This window comes from Urocitellus parryii, chromosome 6 (assembly GCF_045843805.1).
Source record: "Urocitellus parryii isolate mUroPar1 chromosome 6, mUroPar1.hap1, whole genome shotgun sequence".
Classification (NCBI taxonomy): domain Eukaryota; kingdom Metazoa; phylum Chordata; class Mammalia; order Rodentia; family Sciuridae; genus Urocitellus; species Urocitellus parryii.
The window spans coordinates 37,199,269-37,217,715 of NC_135536.1; the positions used below are offsets into that span (position 1 = coordinate 37,199,269).

At 43.0% G+C, this 18,447-nt stretch overlaps 2 protein-coding genes across 7 annotated transcripts; one reads left to right on the forward strand and one right to left on the reverse strand.

The window, feature by feature from the left end:
• The first annotated feature begins 259 nt into the window (after positions 1-259).
• On the forward strand, positions 260-7,627 carry Gmpr2 (guanosine monophosphate reductase 2). Of its 4 annotated transcripts, XM_026405984.2 has the most exons (11): positions 260-410; positions 747-848; positions 983-1,102; positions 3,703-3,786; positions 3,960-4,133; positions 5,233-5,314; positions 5,419-5,525; positions 5,704-5,746; positions 6,358-6,517; positions 6,719-6,878; positions 7,075-7,627. In XM_026405984.2, exons 2-11 carry the CDS (start codon positions 762-764, stop codon positions 7,120-7,122), a joined length of 1,065 nt encoding a protein of 354 aa, XP_026261769.1. In that variant the 5' UTR covers positions 260-410; positions 747-761; the 3' UTR covers positions 7,123-7,627. The 4 variants fall into 4 exon arrangements, with proteins under 4 accessions (XP_026261769.1, XP_026261770.1, XP_026261773.1 ...); XM_026405985.2 differs by having other exon boundaries at positions 6,719-7,101; XM_026405988.2 differs by lacking the exons at positions 260-410; positions 747-848; positions 983-1,102 and adding exons at positions 2,081-2,148; positions 2,330-2,383.
• Tinf2 (TERF1 interacting nuclear factor 2) lies at positions 6,500-11,480 on the reverse strand. 3 transcript variants are annotated; one of them, XM_026405982.2, is made up of 9 exons: positions 10,107-11,478; positions 9,889-9,993; positions 9,697-9,798; positions 9,502-9,609; positions 9,315-9,411; positions 8,483-8,933; positions 8,328-8,395; positions 8,128-8,219; positions 6,500-6,592 (listed from the first exon to the last, which is right to left on the reverse strand). In XM_026405982.2, the coding sequence occupies exons 1-9, from the start codon at positions 10,296-10,298 to the stop codon at positions 6,584-6,586; spliced, it is 1,224 nt and encodes a 407-aa protein (XP_026261767.1). In that variant the 5' UTR covers positions 10,299-11,478; the 3' UTR covers positions 6,500-6,583. The 3 variants fall into 3 exon arrangements, with proteins under 3 accessions (XP_026261767.1, XP_026261768.1, XP_026261766.1); XM_026405983.2 differs by having other exon boundaries at positions 6,500-6,589; positions 10,107-11,477; XM_026405981.2 differs by lacking the exon at positions 6,500-6,592 and adding an exon at positions 7,722-7,994 and having other exon boundaries at positions 10,107-11,480.
• Positions 11,481-18,447: the final 6,967 nt, after the last annotated feature.

An 18,447-nucleotide genomic window follows, 5' to 3' on the forward strand; every position in this document is an offset into this window, starting at 1 on the left:
ACTGCTCCCGCGCTTCGTTTCAGTTGCGTTGTCAATAAAATAACGCAGCCGGATTAAGTGTAGCAGAAATGACGCTTTCCTAATTCTGAGAATCCTTAAGGAGTCAGGGCTAGCGGAAAGCTGGGGCAAAACGAACTACTTCTCCCATCATGCCAGAAAGCCGCTCTGCTCGTTGCACCCTGGAAGTTGTAGTTTTCTGCCGCTCAGATCCAACGGCAACTTCAGTGTGTGAACTCAGTTACCCAGAAGGCCTCGCACGGCCGCTCCCGAAGGTGGAATTCCTCGATTAGTTGTCTTACCGGCAATTAGCGGAACCTGTTGGCGTGACCCCCACAAGGCTCAGCGGGGCTGCACGAGTCTAGTAGCTAAGCTAGGGGAGTTTCGGTCAACTGACACCAAGGCAACAGGAAGTGAGTACCCCCATGCCGGAAGTTGATTGAAACCTTCCCATTTCTTCTCCCTAAATCTGACTCCTCATTGCAGGGGTGGGCAGGGAAAGTAGCTGGGTAAAGTGAACACTTCGGTTCACCAACCCAATTCTACCCAACAATCTGTACTTGAGATGGAAGCATCGAGGCCAGGACGAGTGCCGGCGATCTGCTTCAGGGCCCAAACCTTGCCTTATAACCCGACCTTCCACGATTTAAGCCAGGAGAGATGCACCCTGTCCCAGCCACATCAGGACATTAAGGCCCAAGGGAATATTGATTCAGATTCCTCCTGACTTCCTACCCTCCAATACTCAGATTCCAGACCCCGCCATGCCTCATATCGACAATGACGTGAAACTAGACTTCAAGGATGTTCTTTTGAGGCCAAAACGCAGCACCCTAAAGTCTCGAAGTGAGGTAAGCCAGCTTTAGTATTTCCTCTTTTTTAACCCTAAGCTCCTGGACAGAAGCAGGAGCAAGAAAACTGCCTGGTCCTTGTCCTAATGTGTTTTCCGGATGAATAAAATACTGTTTTCTGTTCACATCTGCAGGTGGATCTCACAAGATCCTTTTCATTTCGGAATTCAAAGCAGATGTACAATGGCGTCCCGATCATTGCTGCTAATATGGATACTGTAGGCACCTTTGAAATGGCCAAGGTTCTTTGTAAGGTAGGTGTCTGGTTGCCTCAATGGCTATAGAAGCGTTTGCATCCCTCTCCCCATTCTCAGTTACCTCTGGCAAATAGCAGTTAGGATGCTCTATTTACTGTTTTCTCCAGTACTAAGGCCCCATTATCTGAGCCTGGCGAGGTGGCGCATGCCTGTATTCCCAGTGGCTTGGGAGGCTGAGACAGGAGCCAGCCTCAGCAACTGCGAGGCGCTAAGCAACTCAGTGAGACCCTGTCTCTAAATAAAATACAAAATAGGGCTGGGGATGTGGCTCAGTGGTGAGCACCCTTGAGTTCAATCCCCGGTACCATAAATAAATAAATAAATAAATAAGGGCTATCTGAACTAGTGAGATTCAGAGTTAAATTTTGCCCTCCTTTTTTTTTTTTCTTTTTCTGTACCAGCAATTGAACTCAGAGACACATTGTCACTGAGCTACATCCCCAGCCCTTTTTGTTTTTCATTTTGAGAAACTAAGCTTGTCTCACTAAGTTGCTTAGGACCTTGCTAAGTTACTGAAGCTGGCCTCAAATTTGTAATCCTCCTGTCTCAGCCACTCCAGTTTCTGGGATTACAGGTGGACACCCCTGCACTGGGAAATTTTGCCCCATTTTTCTGATAACTGAACAGAACTTTTTTTCCTTATCTTTATACACCTTACCAACTTTTCCCACCACCCAGGTTACCTGTTTCAATCACAGGCATCCCTTCAAACACACCGTTATTCATAACACTCAGCATTCACTGGTTTAGTCTAGAAACTAAATACAGGTTGAACATTCAAAAATTCTTAAATAGAATATTCTAGGGAGAAGCAGCTTATTACTTTTATGTCTTCTTTTCTCCTTTTTTTTTTTCTTCCTTATAAGTCCTAGGTTCCTGGGAATTTCTGGGATATTCCCCAAATGGAGTGGTTTTTTTTTCTTAAATGCAGGTTGTTCACTTTGAAAATGGAAGACACTGCTCCTGTCAGTAGTATTACCTGCCTCTGTACTTGTTAGCTGAGAAGGTTACCTGGACACTTTGAGAATACAAGCACTCTACTGGTCAATCCACGTAACCATAGTTGATGGATTTTGTTGCTGATTGTGGTTCTGTTAGCCTTAAAGAATCCATCTTCCTGTTTCAAATTGCTGTCTCTTTGTGGAATGTCTGTTTTTATTTCTCCTGAGATTGATAGTTATGCAGTTTTATTATTTTTGTTGTCTTTCTAACTTATCTGCTTAGGAATCCTGCTGTTACCCATAGTCTGCTTTCCCTGACCAGTAGACTTCGGGAATGGTAAATCTGACTGGAGATTTAACCAGCATGCTATAATACATGAACCTTCTTGGAGAATGTCTTAATACTTTATATTGAGACTGGCTTTTCAGTATTGCTGATGAGTACTAAAGTCAGATTTTAGAGACAGAGCCAAGTTTCCTAATAATTATGAAAAGGTCGGATGCAAGCAAACATATTTTCCTAGATTATGTTATGTATTAGATGTATTCATGCCACACTAGGCCACTGCATCTCCAAGGCATGTTGACCTCCTAGAGCAACTTAATCAACATATTAACAGTGTTGCTGAGAAGGTACAATTTAATACGAGATTTTAGCTAGATGGTATTGATGATCATCTCTAAGTATAGCACTTTCTGCTGCTAACTGATACATGACTTCCTTGCATTTCTGGTGCATTGCAAGATTTGTGCTGTCTCATGTCTGTTTGCATGTTTGCACTTTTAAAGCACAAACCCTGTGTACAGTGGTTTTTGTTTTGTTTCTCTCAGTATCTGGGATTGAACCCAAGGGTCATGCTGTATCATTGAAATACATTTAAAAAATTTTTTTGAGACAGGGTTTCACCAAGTTGCCCAGGCTGACCTTGCACTTGTGATCCTACTGAGTCAGTCTCCCAAGTAGCTGGGATTACAGGCATGAGCCTGGCCACGGTGGCTTTTGAATGGCTTTCTCAAAGTACTGGGACATTGTCATTTGTTGGGCTAGAGAATATAAACCTGATAAGTCATTGTCTTACAACTTGGTTGACTGAAATAGACTTTTCTTGTCTATGTCCCCATCAAAGAATACTTGTCCTTACTCCTGAATAAAGGATGGTATGGCCCCTTAACAGCTCCACTAAGCTTAAGGTTTTCTTTTTGTGGGCATCTGTACTCACTGAATTACTGCTGGCAAATGAATCAGAAGATACTAAAGACAGATTTAGTACTAGAGTACTTAGGAGGAGGGACTGCGTAAGCACAATCACTGGCTCCATCTAGCCTCTTCATGGTTCCTACGTATCTGCTACTTGTCCCTTACACCAAGAGCTTGTCTTTCTCACCTTTTAGGTCAAAAGCAATGTATATGCTAGCTGGTGAAATCGAGATGACTCAGTACTTTAGTAGGAATAATTAAATACTAGTTTCAAGTTGAAAAAGCTCTACTGGAATTTGTAGGGATAATAATGGTCGAACTCAAATCCCAGCTCAGCCAAGAACTTGTTTTCCTTCCAAACTCCAATTGTTTTTTTCTCTCAGAAGAGTATAAAGATCTATTTTTAGAGAAAAAGATCCTGATAATGTTTTCTCCTTTCTGAATGCTTCTCTTCCCAGTTCTCCCTCTTCACTGCTGTCCATAAACATTACAGTCTTCATCAGTGGCAAGAGTTTGCTGGCCAGAATCCTGATTGTCTTCAGGTAACACTGGGCCCCTCCTGCTCCCTTCCTTGTCCGTTTTTCAGGGAACCATTTTTGGCTGCCAGGAACCAACCCTCACCCTTTACCCCTTTGGTCACTAGATCATCTCTGATAATATAATGTCACAGGCTAGTCTAATGCTTCTCATGTCAATGACCGTGTTTCTTCTACAGTATCTAGCTGCCAGTTCAGGGACCGGCTCTTCTGACTTTGAGCAACTGGAACAGATCCTGGAAGCTATTCCCCAGGTGAAATATATATGCCTAGATGTGGCAAATGGCTACTCTGAACACTTTGTTGAATTTGTAAAGGATGTACGGAAGCGCTTCCCTCAACACACCATCATGGTATGTTTTTATTATCCTGTAGTTGTTACCTTCCTCTCTTTTTCTTTTTTTTTTTTTTTTTTTTTAAAGAGAGAGTGAGAGAGGGGAGAGAGAGAGAGAGAATTTTTAATATTTATTTTTTTTTAGTTCTCGGCGGACACAACATCTTTGTTGGTATGTGGTGCTGAGGATCGAACCCGGGCCGCACGCATGCCAGGCGAGCGCGCTACCGCTTGAGCCACATCCCCAGCCCCTCTTTTTCTTAACACTTCATTTTGTTACATCAATTCATTTTTCTGTTACATTATGCTATTTCTAGTCCACACAATATTACTGGGTGATTGATTATACCATGATTCCAAGTCTAAAATGTTTATTAGCAGTGCAATATCTCCAATCCTTGATTTAGTTTTTGTAAATCCAGTGTCCTTGATATCACTCACAAAACCATGATGGAACATGTATGCATTGTACATTACTCTGGTACATATACATCTGCCCATTGAAATGGACAATCACATAAAAGGTATCACATGAAATAATGTTTAATTTTTTTACAAGCTTGTGGAGGGGATGACAAGAACCCATTTCTTTCATAGCATTGAAGGTCTCTGCTGACCATCAAAAGCAAATACAGTTGGGAGGAGTATTTAGCCTACATTACCATGTCTTCCCCTTTCCCTGAAACCAGAGAGGTTCTATGACAGAACAGGGTATGTTGGAGATAAATCTACTCTTAAGTCAGATCTGAGTTTGATCGAGTAATTTCTTTTGCTTCACTGAACACTTCTTCATGCCATCTCACTTCTCCCCTGTGGGCCATACCACCTTGCTGAGATAGTAAAGTGCATCCTGGACCCTGGCTTTACCCTCATTTCAACGGTGACACCAGTTTCCACCATTGCTCCCTATCTAGCTAGCTTAGTATAGAGAGCAGGGTTCTTTGAAGTAGCTAGTGTAGAAGCCCTCAGAGGTCCCAACATAGGGAACCTAGGTATCCTTTCTTTGTATTAGTCTCTCATAATATGAAGTCATAATCCAGGCATGCCATCTAAGAGCAAATAAGCTTGTGTCCATTTCTGACCATAAGGATGTTCTTATTTTGACTGCTCTGTTCCAGGCAGGGAATGTGGTAACAGGAGAGATGGTGGAAGAGTTGATCCTCTCTGGGGCTGACATCATCAAAGTGGGAATTGGGCCAGGTAAGCTATTTCATTGAGGCCAATTCACAGAGTGAATTCACTCTCACCTTCAGTGGCAAATTCACAGAGTGAATTCACTCTCACCTTTGGCATGTTCTTCCTAGGCTCTGTGTGTACAACCCGGAAGAAAACTGGAGTGGGGTATCCACAGCTCAGTGCAGTGATGGAGTGTGCAGATGCTGCTCATGGCCTCAAAGGCCACATCATTTCAGTAAGGCCCAAAGTCTTAGGGTATGAGGCTGCCAACAGGTTTTCTGCAGTATGGAGGCTCTAGTAGATATGGGTCAGGACTCTTGAGTGCATGTCAGTTTTGAAGTGGACTGTTGGGACACTGCTGAGAGCGCTTGGAAAATCCATGCTGTCTCTTCACTGTGGTCTTTATTTTGCAGGATGGAGGTTGCAGCTGCCCTGGGGATGTGGCCAAAGCTTTTGGTAAGGAGTTAGGGAGGGCACAGAAGAAGGATCCTGTAGAAGAGGATATATTATCTCTCAGGATCTAGGGTCAGGGTAGGAGAGACTCAGGAAGCCATTCAGATTCTCTCATAATATGAAGTAGTGACCCTGAAGCCTGTGGTGTCGCCTGGGGTAAGCCAGCAGGGGAAATCCTGAGACTAATTTAGATGCTCCAAGTGTGAGCCAGGGCCATCTGTAAATTCCTGAGCCACTGACTCTGAAGAATGGGACTATAAGCCTGCATTTTCAGTTTTTCTTCACATTAAAATGAGACTACTATTGTTGGGACACGTGATGTTTTACTCAGATGGGAGCAACAAAACAAAACAAAATAATGAGAAGACAATGAAAGCAGAAGTTGGGCAGGGAATCTCCAGAGGCTATTTTTAAAATCTTGAGGAAATCAGGCCCAGAGGAATAAACTAGGTCAAAGCAGGCCTTTGTGGATATGGGTCAGAGAGAAAAACAGTGCTGGGAAGATGCTGGAGACATTGTCAGGACTGAGAATTTGGCATGAGTTGCTTTTGAAGGGGGGCCATGTGGGCATCTTGGCCAGAGGAATATCTTTCCTACCTCTTTGATTTTGGCAGGGGCAGGGGCTGACTTTGTGATGCTCGGTGGCATGCTGGCTGGGCACAGTGAGTCAGGTGGTGAGCTCATCGAGAGGGATGGCAAGAAGTACAAACTCTTCTATGGAATGAGTTCTGAAATGGCCATGAAGAAGTACGCTGGTGGCGTGGCAGAGTACAGGTATGTGTGGAGGACCAGAAGCTGAGGGTTCTTGGAGAATGTGACTGCATAGTATGGTGGCAGAGCTCACAGCTGCTGGAAAATAGATGATATAATTCTTAGGAGGAAAAATGGTGACATGGTGTTAAATGTTAGAGACAGAAGAGTCATTGAGCTTAAGGAATCTAGAATAAGAAGGTAATAACTTTTTCCTATTTCAAGGGCCTCAGAGGGAAAGACAGTAGAAGTCCCCTTTAAAGGGGATGTGGAGCATACCATTCGTGACATCCTAGGAGGGATCCGATCTACATGCACCTATGTGGGAGCAGCTAAGCTAAAGGAGTTGAGCCGGAGAACTACTTTCATCCGAGTCACCCAGCAGGTGAATCCAATCTTCAGTGATGCACACTAGACCTGAGCATTTCTGCCTGCTCAAGGCACCAATACTTCGCAACAGGGTCTCCCAAATGGGTTTCTCACCCATTCTAACTACTGTGGCAGTGCATTTAACAGTTCCCATTGTCTTCCTCCTGAGAGCGCCTGTAATAACGCTATACTTCTCTGTTTGTACACACAAGATGCCCAGAGCACTTACTGGGGAGGAAGTGAGGAAGAATACAGTCTGAAAATGAAGTAAGATAATCGAATGGGTATCTGGGGACCCAGCATCCTGAAGATGAAAAGATACTGATTAAATCATAAATATTCTATATGGCCTTGGTCTGGATGGGGCAGGCTTTTGGAATTATGTCTTATTAATCAGCTTCATTAAATGAGATCTTTAAATATCTAAAAAGCTCGGAAGTTTTTATATATTTGAGATAACTCAATAAAAAGAGGTCTCACTATAAAAGAGATGCTAAGGCTTTCTGCACAAGGCTGACATCTGGGTGTTGCTCCAAAGTAGGAAGGTAGTGATTAGCATTGACCCAGTGGTATTAAAGACAGTAAGTATTATTCCCACGAAGTGTTTCCATTCTAGTACCACCACCCCCAGGTGAATTGGCAGCATGAGAGTTTATAAAATATATTCCAGCATTAGGCATATATTTTCAGAACAATAAAAAGACATTTCTCTTCCAGGCTCTCAACTTCTGGGCACATCTGAATAACACTTTCTAAGGGAAGTAAAATGGTAGGGATTCTTCCAACTCTGGAAACCTGCTTCTTTGTCTAAGAAATGACATCCACTGACCTAAAGAAGTCCTTCCTCACATCAAGACAGTGTTGTAACAAATCTAAAGTTTAATTATCAAGCATCACAAAGTTCTTAGTAATGTAGTCAGACAATCCAAATCTGGTTTCCACTTCATTCCCACTAAACTGCCTAAAGACCAAGGAGGAAGAGGGCATTCCAGTGCTATCACAAGGGTCTAGAGCTGCGTAGGTGGTCACAGGAAGCAGTGGGCACCATATTGGGGCCAGAAGTGGGGAGATATTCACAGAAGGTAGGAATCAGAGTGTCAAACTTTGTCTTCTGATAGTTTTCCAGAGACTCCTACAGAGAAGGGAGCAGGAGATCCTGTTGTCGAAAAACCATCCCCTAAATCCTCCGTATTCTGAAGCATGTGGATTTTTCAGGCTTGTTCTGCCCATCCTTTTCCCTACTCACCTTTTCCCTTCCTACTCACCTTTCCTTCTCTCTGGCTATTTTCTTCCTCATCAGAGTCCAAAACCAAGTCTCCTATGGTAATGACAGAGCTGCACAGAGATGGGGAACACACTGGAGGAAGGAAACCAGAATCAAAATACTCTTTCTAGGTGAACAAAGTTTCTGAAAAGTATCTAAGAAAACAGACTGTCTAAGCAAAACCTGACTCAGCTTACCTACCTGGATTCTTGGCCCTAGGAGGTGATAAGGATAGTCTCAGTGGGTCAATATAGCAATCCAAGCAATTCCTGAGGTAGAAGCAAGCAAAGAACAGTGTGAAAGAAAAGCAAGTAAACAGTGTGGTCCTACTAGGAAGAAGCAAAGCTAACACTCACTCTTTTTGCTCTGAGGCAGATAAGTCAGCAGGGTTCTCCTTTAGAGCACTTTCCCCCAGGATCTGAGATGGACTCTTAGACTTCCCCGTGATGGCTGTTCTTGTGCCCACAGCATCTGATGGGTCTACTGTATGAATTCCGTGCTCTTCCCTGCTGTCAGATTTAGATATGACCTGGGTTGGTGTGCCCAAATTTCTAAAGGGGAACAGCATGACCATTGGGCGCTCCTTATGGCCTTCCCTAGCAGATGTCCATTGGGACCGGGTTCTTCGCTGGCCCAGAGGAGCCAAATTGAAGTGGTGGCCTGCCAAACGTTCTGGGTGCTTCCTTGAAGCTGGTCCCTGAGGGCCAGGCTTGGCTTTTGGCAGAGGACTATGGGGTGCTAGTGCCTGTTGCAGAGGAGGATTTTGTTCCATCTCTGTCAGGTTCACTGAATCAGAAACAGAGCACTCTGAAAGAGAAAATGAGGCTTCTTATAAAGAGAATAGATAACTGGGCATGGTGGCACATACCTGTAATTCCAGCAACCTAGAAGGCTGAGGCAGGAAGATCACCAGTTCAAGGCCAGCCTCAGCAACTTGATGAGGCCCTAAGTAACTTTGTGAAGCCCTGTCCCAAAATTTTAAAAAGGGGTGCAGACGTAGCTCAGTGGTTAAGCACCCCTGGGTTCACTACCAGTACCAGAAAAAAAATGAATAATAGATAGTAACAGATTAATTTGCTCAGGTTCCTTATGCTTCAGGCCCACCTAACTTCAAGTTGACTGACTCAAAATATGTCATACTAAACACCACATCCACAAATAGCTAGTTATCCCAGGTGGTACTAATACCTGGAAGTGGCCACCCCATGTCCACACCATATTGGCTCAAGGCAACAGAAGAGGTGATAGAAACTCCAGGCTGCATCCAACTCAGCACATCCTGAAGCTGTGGGCAGGAAAAGAAGCATAAAAAGCAGTCCTTGATACAATAATCCCACCCCACACTCTGTCCTTAAGTGTTTTGCTCCAACAAAACCTGCTGTGTCTGCACTGAAGGCAATGCTTTTTCCAGCTGACACATGTATTCAAAAAACAGCTTTTCCATAGCATCCAGAAAGGGTTCCCCATACTCTTGTTTAAGTTCCTACAGTGGAGAAAGACAAGCAGGTCAGAAAAGGATTACAGAAAATAGGAACAACCACCTAACAGCCTCCAAACTACCCAGTCTCACCTGAAGCTTTGAAGCCAAATCTACAGGGACCTCTGACAGCTGCTTCACCTGCTGGCAAAAAGTCTCCTGTGCCTCCAAAATCTTCCTCAGATCCTGCTTTGTCTGTTGATAGGAAAGGCAGAGAAGTTGAGGGTAACAGGGGCAACTTTTAAGTGCAACTGGGGTTAGGGCTTGTTTGCAAGATTTACTCACAGCTTTAGGGTCCCGCACTACAAGTCCAGATTCTGGGAAGTGGTGATTCAGGGCATTCAGGACCTGGGGCCAAGGCCGGCCCTGAAGGATCAGCTCCACCACCACCTGCACGATACTAAGCTCAGAATACCCACTCGGGGCAAACCACTCTTTTCCAACTGGTATCTCCCTGCCCCCCAACCTTCGGCCCTCTCAGGTCTTCCGTTCCGCCCCAATACCTTGGCCTTTAGGCCCATACAAAGGCGTTCATGGTGCCGGTAGCGAACCAAGCCTGGAGCAGCAGCGCGCAGGGATCCCAAAAATTCTAGTACTCTCGGAAAGTGCTCCACGCTGCGTTGGCGCACTACTTGCCAGCTGGCTGCCGCGGCGAAGCGCAAAGTAGCGGGGCCGGCCCCCGGAGGCGTGGCCATGGCCCCGTCTCCGCCCCAGGGCTGTTCCTGCAGGCTTCTTCCACCTTGGAGAGACTTCCCGACCCCTCCTGGAGGCGGGTTTCCGGGGGCCCTCTGATTCGGCTCTTTGGTGGTGCGCCGGATACGCTGCGATCTGACTCAATTCTCTTCTATAGGTCGCCAGAATTCTGGGGGCTTCTCCTAGCTCAGGATGGAGCCTGAATGGAGGAGCAGGGCGTCTCCAATGGTACCAGGATCACTCAGCTTTAAGCGCCACCGCTATCTGGAACTCGAAGGTACCTCACTTCCGGCTCTGAGACTAGTTTCCCTTGCCCCGGAAAAGGATGGTAAAAGGGAACCAATAGTCTGCCAGACAGGGAAGTGTGACGTCGCGTCATAAGGCCGCGCCTCCGCAGGTCCGGCCTCTCTCAGGCTCCGCCCCCCGGCTGCTAGTGCTTTAATTGGCTGCTGAGACATCTGTGACCGCTCCTCGCCCGTCGGGGCCTTCTCGATTCCTGCTTCTTTTCGCAGAACCTACTGAAAAGTCGTGTCACTTCCGAGGCCCGACTTTCTAATTCGGAGATCATGCAATCTTCTCTGTCCATTATTTTCGTTCGTTGAAATGACAAGTGCTTAAATCTCAGTCCTCAACTAGCACCTGCGAAACCTTCCCCAGCGACATGCTGCTTCCAGTAAGAATTTAGCCAAACAGAAGAGGGCGCTCGCCTTTAAGAAGTAAAATATGAACTGGGCACAGTGGCGGACGTCTGTAATCCTGGGACTCCGGGAGGTTGAGGCAGAAGAATCACAAATTTGAGGCCAGCGTCAGTTTAGTGAGACCCTGTCTCAAAATAAATGATAAAAGGTATAGGAATAGTGTATTAGTTGTTAAGCACCCCTGGTTCAATCCGCGGTACCGGAAAAAAATACGAACCGTGATTGGTTGCACCTGTAATTCTAGCTACTCTGGAGGATCACAAATTCGAGGCCAGAGAGCATGGGCAACTCAATTAGCAAGACCTTGTCTTAAAAGGGCTGCGTGTAAAGCAGTGGTAGAGTGCCCCTGGGTTCAATTCCAAGTTCTGCAAAAGTTAAAGTGGCATCAGATTGTTAACTGGTCTTCTCTGCATAGTGGGGTTATATGCAATATTTTGTGCTTTTCTGTTTCTTCTGTATCTAGTTATAAAATTTAAAAATAATTTCCTTTCAGATTTTTGTTGAGTACTTAACTTGAGTCAGTCCCTTATTGAATTGACTATTTTCTTGGGTACAGGAAATTCTAGTCATCTCCCATTTTTACTTCACTTATTCCTTCTTTACCATTCCTTTATGTAGACTTGAATTTCTGACCTACATAATTTTCATTCTAATGCATTTCTTCTAACATATCTTGCAAGACAGGTCTAATGGTAATACATTTCCTCAACTTTTTTTTGGAAAGTATTTATTTCCTTTTAAAGCATAATTTTTTGGATACAGAACTCAAGATTTGGAGAGTTTTGAAATTTTTCTTCAACACTGCAAATGTTTCACTCCTTTTCTGCTTTCATGGTTTCTGAATGGAAGGCCAATGTAATTCTTATCCTTACTCTTCTGTAGATAAGTTTCCCCAGCCTATTCCCATCCCTTACTCTCTTTCTTTCTTTCCTTTTTTTTTTTTTTTTGTCTTTAGAGTTTCTGCAATCTGGATATGATATGCCTATATGATGGTAGTGGTTCTGTTTTGTGTTTGTTTGTTTGACATTTATCCTGGATGCTGTTCTGTGAGCCTCCTGAATCTATTTTTGGTAACATTAATTTTGGGAAATTCTCAGCCATATTGTTTCAAACATTTTTTTTTTTCTGTTTTTCTCTGCTATTCTCATTAGTGTATGCCACACTTTTTGTGATTATCCCACAATGCATGGATATTCTGTTCTTCTTAAATTATTTTCCCTCTGCATTTCAGCTTTGGAAATTCTTCAGGCTGACTCTCTCCTCAGCTGTGTCCACTCTATTAAAAAGCCCATCAAAGGCATTTTTAATTTCTATTACAGTTTTTTTTATTTCTAGCATTTCCTTTTGGTTCTTTTAAAAAAAATTTATAGTTGGGCATAATACCTTTATTTGTTTATTTTTATGTGGTGCTGAAGATCGAACGCAGCACCTCACATGTGCTAGGCAAGTGCTCTACCACTGAGCCATAATCCCAGTCCCTCCTTTTGGTTCTTTTTAGAATTTCCTGTCCTCTGTTTACATTACCCTTCTGTTCTTGCATGTTGTCCACTTTTTCCATTAGAGCCAGGGCATATTGACTATAGTTTAAATTCTCGGTCTGATAATTCCAGTATCTCTTCTATATCTGAGTCTGATTCTTATGTTTGCTATGTCTCTTCAAATGGGTGTTGTTGTTTGTCTTTTAGTCTGCCATGTCATTTTGGTGGTGGTGTTGTTTTGTTTTTTTTGTGGAAAGTCAAGTGTTTTATGTTTATCTGCCTAGGGGTTAGGCTATGTTTATTGTTAGTTGTAGATGTTAGGAGCTAAAATTTCTTCCAGCATCCTTGTCATTGACTCCCCTGTTGTCTTTGGTAGTCCCAAGAGATTTCTTAAATAAGGTCCAAGATGTGCAGTTCTTTTGCATTCCCCTATTATTACACAGAGCTCTATTGGTGTTAAAGTATGGAGAGGGGAACATTCTAGAATCCTATAATTAGGTTTCAGTTTCTTAGAACCTGTGCCTGGGGCTGTGACTTTCACAAATGCTTCTCAGTCCCTGACACCCCCCATTTCCTACTGCCCCAAACAGGTCAAAGAGGAACGCTAAAGCTGAAGTTGCATGTTTCCCTTCCTCATGTGAAATGCTAGGAGGCTAGAGCAGGGATTTCCCTTTTCCCAGATGAATTGGGCTCTCTTTATGTCCTAAGTTAGTAAGACTAAGTTTCTCTTGAGGACAAACCTTGTTAAAAATAGAATGTTCTTAATGTATTTCAAAATGGCCACTTTTGGCCAGACATGGTGGCTCATGCCTCTAATCCCAGCAATTTGAAAGGCTGAAGAAGGAGAATTGAAAGTTCAAGGACAGCTCTGCAATTTAGCAAGACCCTGTCTCAAAATTAAAATTAAAAGTAATTTTTTTAAAGGCCACTTTCTTTCTCCCCCTGCCAGAAGTCCAATGAGCATTTTCTTTAGTCTTTACTGTGATAACCTGGTAAATTTCTTGAGGTAAAACTCATAGATTCATGGGGACCCCCCTTAAGAAGGGGACCCCCTGGAGTTTTTAACTCTCAAATTTATCTGCACTGAGCCTCTAGCTATTTGTCAATTACAGTTTAATTTTTCTAACCCTGGTACTGGTTTCCGTAGAAGCTTCTGCTCCTGGGCTTTTGCTGGTAAATTGGAATTCTCTGTATCTACCTGTTTATCTCTAATTTGGGGACAGCAGTTTGCTTTGTGTCTGCAGTTCTCTGGTAGATCCAGGAAGAGTATTGAATTTTCAGTTTGTTCATCTTTTTCCTTCTTGTGAGGATGGGAGTGAGGACTTCCAAGTTTCTTATGTGACAGACTAAGCACTAGAAGCCATTAACTTTCTTTTTATGATCTGTTCTGGGTTCTGTAATCTGTGCAGGACACTTCCCTTCATAGCACCATGAGTCAGAAAACCCAGGCCACCCTCAACTCTGTCCTTCCTTCAAATCTAATTCATCATCAAATCTAATCAGTTCTATTTTCTACATAACCATCAAACCCACCTTTTTTTTTTTCATTCTGACTTCTGTTCTACTTCACTTTCTCCTGCCTTTTTCTCCGTGAGGACTCTACTCACTTCATTTCCATACCAACCCTTCCAATTTCTTTTTTTTTTTTCCTACCAATTTTTTTCCATGTTGTTTTCACCACAATTCTGGGCAAATGCAAAACTGATTATATCACCCCTAACTATCATCCCTCACTTTGAGAAGAAAGTCTAAACCGTTAAAATATGACAAGATTCTGTATATGGGGCTGGGGTTGTGGGTCAGTGGTAGAGCACTCACCTCACACATGAGAGATCCTGGTTTCATCCTCAACACCACATAAAAATAAATAAACAAAATAAAGATATTGTGTCTATGTATAACTAAAAAATATTAAAAATTATAACCACATAAAGTATAATATTAAAAAAAGATTCTGTATGTGTGTGTGTGTGTGTGTGTGTGTGTGAGAGAGAGATGCTGGCAAACTCCAGACCTCAGATGTGCTAAGCAAGATCTCTGCCACTGAGCCATACCCCATTCCTAGCAAAAGAATTTTTAATGATCTGGCCGAAGCTTACTTCTTCAAGCGTATCCCTTGCCCTTTGTACTCACTATACTGTTTGCATTTTTGAAACATACTGTGTTGTCTCACCTTTCTGTGCTTGGCACATGCTGTCTGATTCTTTTGTGCTCTACCTCATGAGCTTAACTTCTGGTTCATCTGATAATCACCTTCATGAAGCTCTTCTGGATCAGCTCAGGCAGAATTCACTATTCTCTGGGTCTCAACCTCTATGCATCCCTGTACCACCATACAGAATAAAGTTAGTTCTTCGTGCAGAACTTCTTTTTTAAAAAAATATTTTTTTAGTTGTAGTTGGACACAGTACCTTTATTTTATTTATTTATTTTTATGTGTTGCTGAGTATCTAACCTGGGGCCTCGCACGTGCCAGGCGAGCACTCTACTGCAGAGTCACAACCCCAGCCCCTCAGAACTTATTTCATAAGGTTTAAATGAATGAATAAATACAGAGTTTGTAATCCCAGAGCCTGGCTCCTAGTAAGTGCCATGTACACTTTCCTGTTATTCTTTGGTTTCTACAGGAGACTGGTTCCAAGAACCCCATGAAGCATCTGTAGATGCTCAAGTCCCTTATGTAGAATCTCATAGTATTTGCATATTACCACACATTGTCTTGTATACTTTAAATCATTTCTAGATTATTTATAATATCAAACACAATTTAAATACCATGTAAGTAGTTGTTATGCTGTATTGTTTAGGGAATAATAACAAGAAATAAAGTCTGTATGTGTGTAGTGCATACTTTTTTTCCAATATTTTTTATCTTTGGTCATTTAAATCTATGGATTTAAATCTGTGAGACTGCAGATATAGAATGGTATTGACTGTGATTAGAATATTTGCATGTCTCTTACTCCCACTGGGCAGGAACGTTCCGAGGAAGGGGTTTGCTTCTTTCTTGTACATGTTATGTTACTAGTGCCTCTTGTGGCACTTTGCTCATGTGTTTACAGCTAGTAGGAGCAGCTTCACTCTCATACTTCTTCCTCCCCTTTGGAGCCTTTGATCTTCCAAGATTTCTTAACTCAAAGATTCAAGAAGATTTGTAACCAGAACTCAGAATATATCAGGTACATGGTCTCAGAGCTACTGCTGACCCTAGAAGAGTGTAGGCAGGGACAGCTCAGGAAGTAAAGCCATCAGAGCCAGGCATGGTGGTGCACTCCTATACTCCCAGCAACTTGGTAGTTTGAGGCTGAAGAATTGCAAGTTCAAAAGCAGCCTCAGCCACTTAGCAAGACCATGTCTCAAAAATAAGATAAAAAGGGCTGGGGAGGGGGCTGGGGTTGTGGCTCAGTGGTAGAGCGCTCGCCTAGCATGTGAGAGGCCCGCGGGTTTGATCCTCAGCACCACATAAAATTAAATAAAATAAAGGTATTGTTACCAACTACAACTAAAAAAAAAAAAATTTAAAGGTCTGGGGATATAGCTCAGTGGTAGAATGCCCCTGGATTCAATCTTCAGTACCAAAAAAAGAAGAAAGAAAAGAAAAAAGAGCTGAGAAGAAAAATAGGAGGTTATTAGTTTCAATCTTTAGTGTACATTGGAGTCAAACCCTAGTGTTCTGGGCCTCTGCTACAGGGATCCTGATAACATGAAATCTATGCTGGGGCCCAAACAACTGAATTATTAACTAATAACTATTTTAGATGATTGTAATGGAAGATGTTTAGAGACTACCCTGAGAGGACAGTTTCATTCAAATCAAAGCCAAAATTCTCCAAAGTCACCTGTTTTAGCCTTTTGTTGCTGGGACAAACTATCTGAGAAGATCAACTTAAAATAAGAAAGATTTATTTTGGCACATGGTTTCAGAGGTTTCAGTCCATGATCATTTTTCTCATCACTTTTTGCCTTGGGAAAGGCAGAACATCAAGGTGGGGAGCACATGATAGATCAGAGTTGCTCACCTTATGGCAACCAGGAACCAAAGAGAGAGAATAAGGAGGGAGTCAGGAACAAGATATACCCTTCCAGGGCATGTCTCCAGTGACCTACTTCCTCCACCTGGGCCCTACCTCCTACAGTTTCCACTACCTTCCAATAGTCTATTCATTTATGAACCCACTAGTGGATTAAACAGTTAATGAGATCAGAGCCCTCATGATTTAATCACTTCCCCAAATCCCCGATTCTGAACATTGCTTCATTTGGGACCAGGCCTTTAACACATGAACCTGTGGGGGACATTCTAGAATCACACTATAATGTAACCCAAAGGAAAATCTCCAATTAGAAGAGAGCCTCACAAAGGAGTACTAGTTCTGAGTCTCTGAGCCTCACCATCCCTTGCAGTTTCCTCTTTGATGAGTAGTCTCTGTACTCAGTGGATGACCCTATCAATCAGTCCTGCTTCACAAGCCAAGAATCCTGGGGGCTTGTCTTTACTGTTTTGTTTTGTTTTTAAGTTTTTCTTTCTCAAACTGTAAGCTTCATAGGAGAGGAACCAGTGTTGTCCTATGTTCCTCTTCTCTACCTTCCACCCATCCTTCCCCAAGCTCTGTCAATTTTGCCTCCTAGGTTTTTTATTTTCAAGCTTTCTTCCCTTGGCTTCAGCACCACGACTCTAACTCAAACTCTAGCCCTACCTGACTCCATCCTTGACACTATAGGCAGAGTAGTCTATCCAAACCACACAATCTGGTCATGTCACCTTTGATCCCTTAAGTCTTTCGGAGGCTTCCTGTAGCTCTTGGGCAGACCAAATCCTTAATGTGGCCACTGAGACCCCACAGGGCTTGGACCTGCGTCCCTGCTTCACTGCTTCCACTCTGCCCTGTACTCTCTTCATTTTAGCTACACTGTCCTTTTAGCCTTGTTTAATCCTTCCACCTCGGGTTCTTTGTACCAGCTTTCCTGTTTGCCTGAAGTGATTTCCCTTCTCTCTGTCTAACTAATGTCCTCTTGTCCCTTCTCTTTGTCTAGCTAACTAATACTCTCCTGTCCTCTTGTTAGCTAAAACTTTCCTAACCACCACCACCAGTCTAGGTCATACACCTTTACTGTAAACTTCAGAGTCACGTACTCTCCCTGGTCTTTTGCAGTTTTTCAGTTTTTCTCAGACTGTAAGCTTCATAGGAGAGGAACCAGTGTTATCTTGTGTTCCAGCACTTAGTTCACTGCTTGGCATGTGCCATCAAATATTGTTAAGCCAGTGGAGGATGGGTCCATTATCCACCTCCAATGGCTGGATGTTGGCCTTCAGGGTCTCCTTCAAAACTCTGGTCCAACTATGGACAAAAATTCCTTTCCAGGATGACCTTAGAACAACTAAACTAGCCATTATTTTAAAAGAACTTTATTGAAAACAAAATGTAACCACTGTAGTCTAATTTTGAGTCACATCTTATGAATTTATAAGTCACATATTATAAATTTTTGCTTTTAAATTTACAGTTAGCTCTACATGACTTATTATCTGGAAGATAAAATCTTTCTTTTGATTTTTCCACCTCTCCCAGAATTTAAGAACTCCAGCCAAAGAGGCAGTCCTTTCAGCTTCCACGCTCACCAGGACAGTCCTGCTGTCCACCCTGTGACTTCCATCTACTCAGAGTATTCTTAGAAAATCAACCTCAAGGGCTGATGCTTGAGCTCTATGGATTTCATACCTACAATCAGACATTGGTCCTTGGGTGAAGGGCTGCAGCAGCTTCCAGCATCGATCACAGACTTTTCCAAATCAGACCTACCCACACAAGGTGCAAGGTCACATCCACTCTGGAGATTAAGCCCAGGGGCACTTTACCACTGAGTTACATCCCCAGCCCTTTTTATTTTATTTGTCTTTCTTGGTACTGGTGATTTGAGACAGGGTCTCACTAAGTTGTTTAGGGCCTTGCTAAGTTGCTTATGGTGACCTGGAA

What these genes read in the sequence shown, in the direction of transcription:
- Gmpr2 (XM_026405984.2), top strand. Translation starts at nt 762, where the DNA reads ATGCCTCATATCGACAATGACGTGAAACTAGACTTCAAGGATGTTCTT. An exon ending in CCCTAAAGTCTCGAAGTGAG is followed by an intron (nt 849 to 982) that starts GTAAGCCAGCTT and finishes TCACATCTGCAG; the next exon opens with GTGGATCTCACAAGATCCTT. An exon ending in TCAAAGGCCACATCATTTCA is followed by an intron (nt 5,526 to 5,703) that starts GTAAGGCCCAAA and finishes TTTATTTTGCAG; the next exon opens with GATGGAGGTTGCAGCTGCCC.
- Tinf2 (XM_026405981.2), bottom strand. Translation starts at nt 10,298, where the DNA reads ATGGCCACGCCTCCGGGGGCCGGCCCCGCTACTTTGCGCTTCGCCGCG. An exon ending in GTATGGGCCTAAAGGCCAAG is followed by an intron (nt 9,994 to 10,106) that starts GTATTGGGGCGG and finishes AGTATCGTGCAG; the next exon opens with GTGGTGGTGGAGCTGATCCT. An exon ending in CTTCAGTGCAGACACAGCAG is followed by an intron (nt 9,412 to 9,501) that starts GTTTTGTTGGAG and finishes TCCTGCCCACAG; the next exon opens with CTTCAGGATGTGCTGAGTTG.